The following is a 6,454-nucleotide window of genomic DNA, read 5'->3' as shown; positions in this document are numbered from 1 at the left end:
TTTACATATCTTGTCTTAATGTAATATTGTAAACTTGATGGTTCAGTAATACTTAAATTTTTAAGTCTACTTATTCTAGAGTCTTGTCTAGAGGAAAATCTTGCAATAAGATTATCTCCTTCTAAGCTGACACTATTTCTTCTTATTAATTTTCCTTCAGAATTAATTTCTTTTGCTTGTTTATGGAAATCAAGCATTATTTGTTCTGGTATAGTGACTTCATGTTCTTGGTATTTTCTAGGAGCTATGTATTGTGCTAATTCCTCAAAATCTTTATGTATGATAATATTATCAGTTATTTTTCTTAAATTGTTATGATGGCTAGTACTAAAAGCAAAAATTGATTTTATGCTTATACTATCAGCCTTACTTCTTCGTAACATTTTCAAATTACCAATTCTATAGTATAAATTGAAACTTTGGTCAATATTTTCATCACTACTAAATTCTATTTTAATATTTTGACTTGAAGATGGGTTAGTATTCATCTTTATATTTTCCATTTTTTCAGTTAATTTTTCTAACTGTTTTTTATATTCTTCATACTCTTCACCTGTAGATTCTAAGAATTTTTGTTCTATTTCTTCTACATCTGTTATCATATATTGTTTTTCTTCATGCTTTTTTCCTTTATTTTTTGTTATTCTAAAATCTTGGGGTGGATTAATTATAATCCTATCTTTTCCTCTAAGATTATTATCTAATAATGCATTTCCTACTTGTAGATTATATTCTAGATTTTCTAGTCTTTTATGTATATCTTCAAAACTTTCATTCGTAGTGTTTTTAGGTAAATAGGGATAACTAGGTTTTTTATGTTTTTTAACCTTTTCCAAAAATTCTTCAATTATATTTTCTTCATCTACTATATTCATCATTATTTTTGGTTCGTAATCTGGCTCTGATACCATTTGGGCGGAGTGTGCAGCGGAGAGGTTAATATTTTTGAGCCAATTAGATTTTTCATAAGTATTTAAAATATCACAATAGAATTTATAAAATTCACTATTTTTTACCAATATTTTTTCTTGAATAATTATGTTTAATTCTTTAATTCTTCTTCTTAAATTAAGAATTAATTTATATATATTTTTTTCCATTTTAATTGCTTCATCATCTATAGAATCATTTTTATTTTTTATTTTTGGATCTAGATATTCTACAAAGAAATCTTTTAGATCTTCTTCCAAATAGGTTAATTCATTTTCTGTAGCGTTTTTTAGATCAATAAAATTTTGTATAATATTTGAATCTAAATTTATTAAAAAATTTTGATCTATATATCTTTGAGGACTTATTTGAAGGTTTTTAGACATTGTAGTGGCTTTGGTTGCAATTTCTCTATTAAGGGTATTTTTGGAAAATTGGTTGTTTGGAGACTGGTTTTCAAATGTTTTTATTTCTTAGACTAATTTGGAAAATTCTCCTTTTATTTAGGCTATTAAGCTGTATTTCCCAAAGAAACGGGGAGCAGAGATTGTGGGAGAGGATGAGAGAGACATATCTAAGTTTGGGGTTTGAGCTAGGTTTTAACTTATTTCTTTATTTTGGGGGCTTGGGCTATTGTTAATTTGAACACGGGCTATTGGTGATTTGGAGATGGGCTAACGAAAAATAAATAATAAAAAATGGACCGGGCTAAGCCTGGCATGGGTTGTAGCACAGGCCAGTCTCTACCTAGATTCGCCTTTGAGAAAATGTATCATGTGATGTAAATAAGAATGGTACATAAGTTGAAATGTGAACTCATCTGTAGAACAATATAAGGCAGCTCAAATTCTAATATTTTTGGCATATGTCCAGTTTAAGACTTTTTGAACAAGTTATTCACCCATATTCATCTTGTGGGATTTCAGCTGCAATCAGGGGCGGACCCAGACACTTCGACTTGTGGGGTCAAAAATGAATTTTTTTCGAACAACGTATCATGAACAAAAAGGAGAAATTGGTGGTTTGCTATTCGTGTTCGGTGTTTACACTTTGGGAAGAAATTGACGGATTATAGGCAAATAATACCTGTAGAAAAAAGAAGCTATAGAAGCAATGCAGACTATATGTAACTCGAGTACGGCTCTTATCACTGATCACTCAGGCATGACCACTGTCAATTTAGAGTATATCATCAGAAAGTGCAAAACTAAAAGGCTGACTGATTGACTGACTCTCAACAGGAAAAAAAAAAATTCCAAAAAATTGTGAGGTCATTTGACCCCACATGACCCCATGTGGGTTCGCCCCTGGCTGCAATCATTACTTTTAGGAGCTCGCCACATTCAGAATGTTTATATAAGTTGGGAAGGTGATCTAGATACACATTTGATGGTACATTGCATTGCATTGTACATGAAGCATACAATGTAACAAAGTTATAATTTGCACGAATAATGTCTTATAGTAAATGACAAAATATGACTTTTATTTGAATGTTACACGTTGGATGGACATCACGTTGTTTGGAATAAAAGATTGAATTGTTATATTTCTTTAACTGCTTATTATCTTGATTAATTTCGTACCTTAGACTATTTTCTGGTTCTTGATGGAACTCGTAGACACGTGATGATTTTGGGTCACAATAGAAGGGATGGCTTCGGACTTCTATTGGTTCTTCGTTGAACTCAGAGATAAGCGATGACTTGGGTTAGTCGTTAATGGGTTATCTTCACCCTTCTAGTGGTTCTTGGGTGAATTACAGTTTGGGGTTGTCATTTTGGATTTGTATGTTCAACAACATGTGATATTCGAATTGAACGATACTAAAGATGGAATGTGAATGTAAGTTATAGCGAGTAAATGAATTGAAGAAGATGATTTTGAAAGATCGATTGAAAAGTTTTAGGATTTGAATATTGTTGAATACGATTTTTATTTATTTATTTATTTGTATTATAAGGGAAGATATTTGGGTATTTTTCTAACAATAATGAAGAGATTGAGCTTTGAAAATGAATGACACACAGTTGTTGAAGAATTCGACAAGCATTGAAAATGATGATGATTGTGTGTGTTTCAATCTAATTTGAAATCGATTTTGAAGGTAATTAGATTAAGACATAATTGGGATTGTGAGGGTCTAATTCTGAAATCGATTGTTTGATTGAGCAAATTATGCTTTCTAAATTGATATTGATTTTTGGGTAAGAATTCCATTTTTTTTTTAATATTACAGTATTATTTGAGTAAAATCGATAAATTGTATTAAATGAATATTTTATTAAAATGATGCTTGTGGTGTAATTTCCACGATTTTCAAAACTCAAACGCCACCATTTGGATTTTTCTTCAATCTTTTAAAGGTGGTAATGATTCTTGCATCAATTTTCTTTTCTTGTATAGAATTTGTATTATTTGATGGCAGAGTTGTGGCGATGATAGAAACAATGCTGGACATAATGATATTAGGGCTCGTTTGATAGCGTCGTATTTCATGGAAAATGTCACATTCGAGGAATTCGTCTTCTACCTTGATCGTTTGATATGAAAGTGAAAATGGAGTTCGAATTTTAAGGTACAAACACTTAAAAATATGTTTTTGACCAATTTCTTGGAAATTGAATTCTTATAATTTTGGTGATTTTTTCTTTTCAACTTATATGGAATTTGTTTGTCATTTTCATCTTTGCTATCAAATGAAATCTTATTGCTTTGAATCAGAGTAATACATACTATGTTATTTTAAAAATAGAAAAAATTAAAAAAGGTAATACATATGTTACTAACACAAAATAAGTTAACAAGGCAAAAATAGAGAATTTAGTAGCAGTAACAACTATGTTACTAAGATGAAAAATAAGGTAAGAAGTACAGATAAAAAAATTAGTGATTTTCTTGATAAATCCAGCTTTGTTTGAGGTTGTTGCGTCAAGGGTTCGAATCCTGAAATATGAATTTGGCTCTTGGGTAAGTGCAAGTGTACAAGCAGCCTTCCACCCTGTACCCTTGGAGGCATAACCTGCGATTTACCTCCCTCACGCTACTCCAGGACAGGAGTGGTGGGGACCCTTAAGGTTAGGGTTTAACCTTTAGTGCTTTTCAATTATCCCAAAAATCTTGGATGGACAAGATCCAAGAGAAATCATCCAACATTTTTATTTCTTTTGAAGGAACAATGACAATTGTTCAATCAAATTATCCAAATATCTTCTATTCATTTTCTATTACATGACCGAAATAGAAGATACACCAACGATAAAAAGTACTTTGTTGGATCGACATTGCTATTGAGATACGAAACCTATGAGAGCAAAAGGGAAACTGTATTGCATTTCATAAACAGAGAGGTTTCAGAAAATGACTAATAAATAACATTGGGAGATTGAGCCCTTTATTGCCTATTTAAACACTCGTTTAATCAAAACATGATAAAATTCAAATAATTATTTGCTTTTAAACTTAAAAAGTGACTGTTTTTCTTCAGTGCAAGCGTCATCAACACTTTCTTCCATTCTCGCTTTGTCCCGTTTCACGCTTTGTCAAACGGGAGAGGTTAACAGTTATGGTCTTTTCGACATGTAGTGGCTAATAGTGGGAAAATGGGGCTAAGGGAAAGGTCCCACATCAAACAAAATGCACCAAAATTCTTCAAACTAAACACTCATCATTTGGAATTTTCTTCAATCTTTTGACAAAGGTATTAATCACTCTTACATCATTTTTCTTTTATATAATTTGCACTATTTGGCGTGTATTTGCGTCGAATTCAACCAGTACTGTCTACTTTTCGCTAGAATGTTCTACTGGTCCAATCAAGAAAAACTTCGGTATGGACTGATATCATATGTTTTGGATGATTTGTCAGGTGAAATGAGTTTGTTGGGAAATGGAATTTCTTGAAATTTTGTAGATTCTTCACCTGTTTGAAGTGAGTTTCTGACAATTGATTTGCTTTTTTTCATTTTTTTTGTTACTTATTGTTTTTCTTTCATTTTTTGGTGTACTGGGCAGTTTTTTCTTATCCAAATAACAAGGAAAGAATTCATATTAACTTTTTGATGGTTTTGTCCGTAACATTAGGTCCTGGGTTGATGAAGTTTTAGATGTTTGAACAAATTTCAAACATCATTTGTGATTGTTGATGAGCCTCTCTTGATAGATGAGGTTCAAAGTTAACTGCATTTTTTTAACCGTTGAATTCAGATTGAGTTATACATACTAAGTTTAGAACCTTGGTATACTGATTGAGTAATCTAATCATAGTTCTATCTTAATTGTCACTTTGAATATAGTATAATTTTTGGGTTGAGTAGATATTGATTATTTAATATTTTTGTTTATTTGTCCTGTCTTTCCTATCTTCTTAGTTTCCTTAAATTGCGTCTTCAAAAGCCAGGTAATTTGAGACATGGGTTGGCTGAACAAGATTCTCAAGGGTTCCGACTACAAAATCTCGAAAGGACAAAGCCATGGGAAATATGAAGATGATACAATCTGGGAAGGATATCCTACTTCTGCGGTAATCACTGGTGGTTGATGATCATTGATCATGCACTATTTTGATGTATTTTGCATATGCATGAGATTTTTCCAGAATCTAATGCTATGAAAATGTTCTGAGGTCTTGTTAAATATATACTAGCTTTCTCCAAAAACTATTCTTGTGCTAACTAACTATTTATTTGGCAATAAATATAGGAAGCACGGTCAAATTTTGACGGAGAAGAAATTGATCATGCAATTGCTCTTTCTCTTGCCGACGAAGATGCAAAAGGGAAAAAAGTAATTGGTAAGTTGAAGGTTTGAAGATGTGCCTGTGGGCAATCATACCCAGTATGTGGAGTTCCTATAGCTCTTTGATCTTTTGTCTTGCGGTTCATTGAAGTACATCGTATCCGGCTCCTGGGTAAAATAGGAGGGTTGTACGAGGTTGACATCCAGCATAAAAGTTTGTCAAATCTATTGAAATGAATTAATATTTTTATTATGGTATTCTCAAGGATTTAGTTGCTTTAGATTTCACAGTAGATCTAACAATAAATAGAGCAGAATGGTGTAGAAAGATTCGTGTACCGACCCCAAAACTGCTGGGAATATGACCTATTTTGTCATTATAAGAAAGTAATAAATGCCATTGAATTTACAATTAAACTAGTTTTATGTTCCGAGGGATGTTCAGAATATAAGCTAAACTAGTGAAGAAATTGTGTGAAGTGATATTTTAATTTAAGATGTATGATTTATGTGCACTTCAACTGAAATTTGGGTTATTGAGCATTAAGTACTATGTATATGAACTTTTTAAGGCTTGGATTGCAGGTTTTCTTTAATGGCCTCTAACTTTATATGTGTTGATTATCAGATGATGACTCTCACTTGGAAGAAGATGAACAGCTTGCTAAGACTCTTCAGGAGAGTCTAAATATGGAGTCTCCACCTCGACATGATTTTGGAGGTTTCTTTGCACCTAACCCATACTACCATCCATCATGGTACAGGTAATTAGTCTCCTCCCGTGCCC

At 32.0% G+C, this 6,454-nt stretch overlaps 1 protein-coding gene across 14 annotated transcripts in view; it reads left to right on the top strand.

Moving 5' to 3' along the window:
• The first annotated feature begins 4,521 nt into the window (after window positions 1-4,521).
• LOC111376135 (protein DA1-related 1-like) overlaps window positions 4,522-6,454 on the top strand; it is a 7,424-nt gene continuing 5,491 nt past the window's right edge. For 2 of the 14 annotated variants that reach the window (XM_022999077.1, XM_022999063.1), the window contains exons 1-4: window positions 4,678-4,861; window positions 5,326-5,452; window positions 5,632-5,722; window positions 6,296-6,431. In XM_022999077.1, the coding sequence (XP_022854845.1) occupies window positions 5,342-5,452; window positions 5,632-5,722; window positions 6,296-6,431 (338 nt within the window). In that variant the 5' untranslated portion in view covers window positions 4,678-4,861; window positions 5,326-5,341. The other 12 variants (XM_022999073.1, XM_022999070.1, XM_022999067.1 and 9 more) reach the window with 12 other exon arrangements.

The sequence above is a fragment of the Olea europaea genome, unplaced genomic scaffold (assembly GCF_002742605.1).
Source record: "Olea europaea var. sylvestris unplaced genomic scaffold, O_europaea_v1 scaffold1458, whole genome shotgun sequence".
Taxonomy (NCBI): domain Eukaryota; kingdom Viridiplantae; phylum Streptophyta; class Magnoliopsida; order Lamiales; family Oleaceae; genus Olea; species Olea europaea.
Note: the sequence above shows the minus strand (reverse complement) of the source record. Positions and strands in the feature narration are given on the sequence as shown.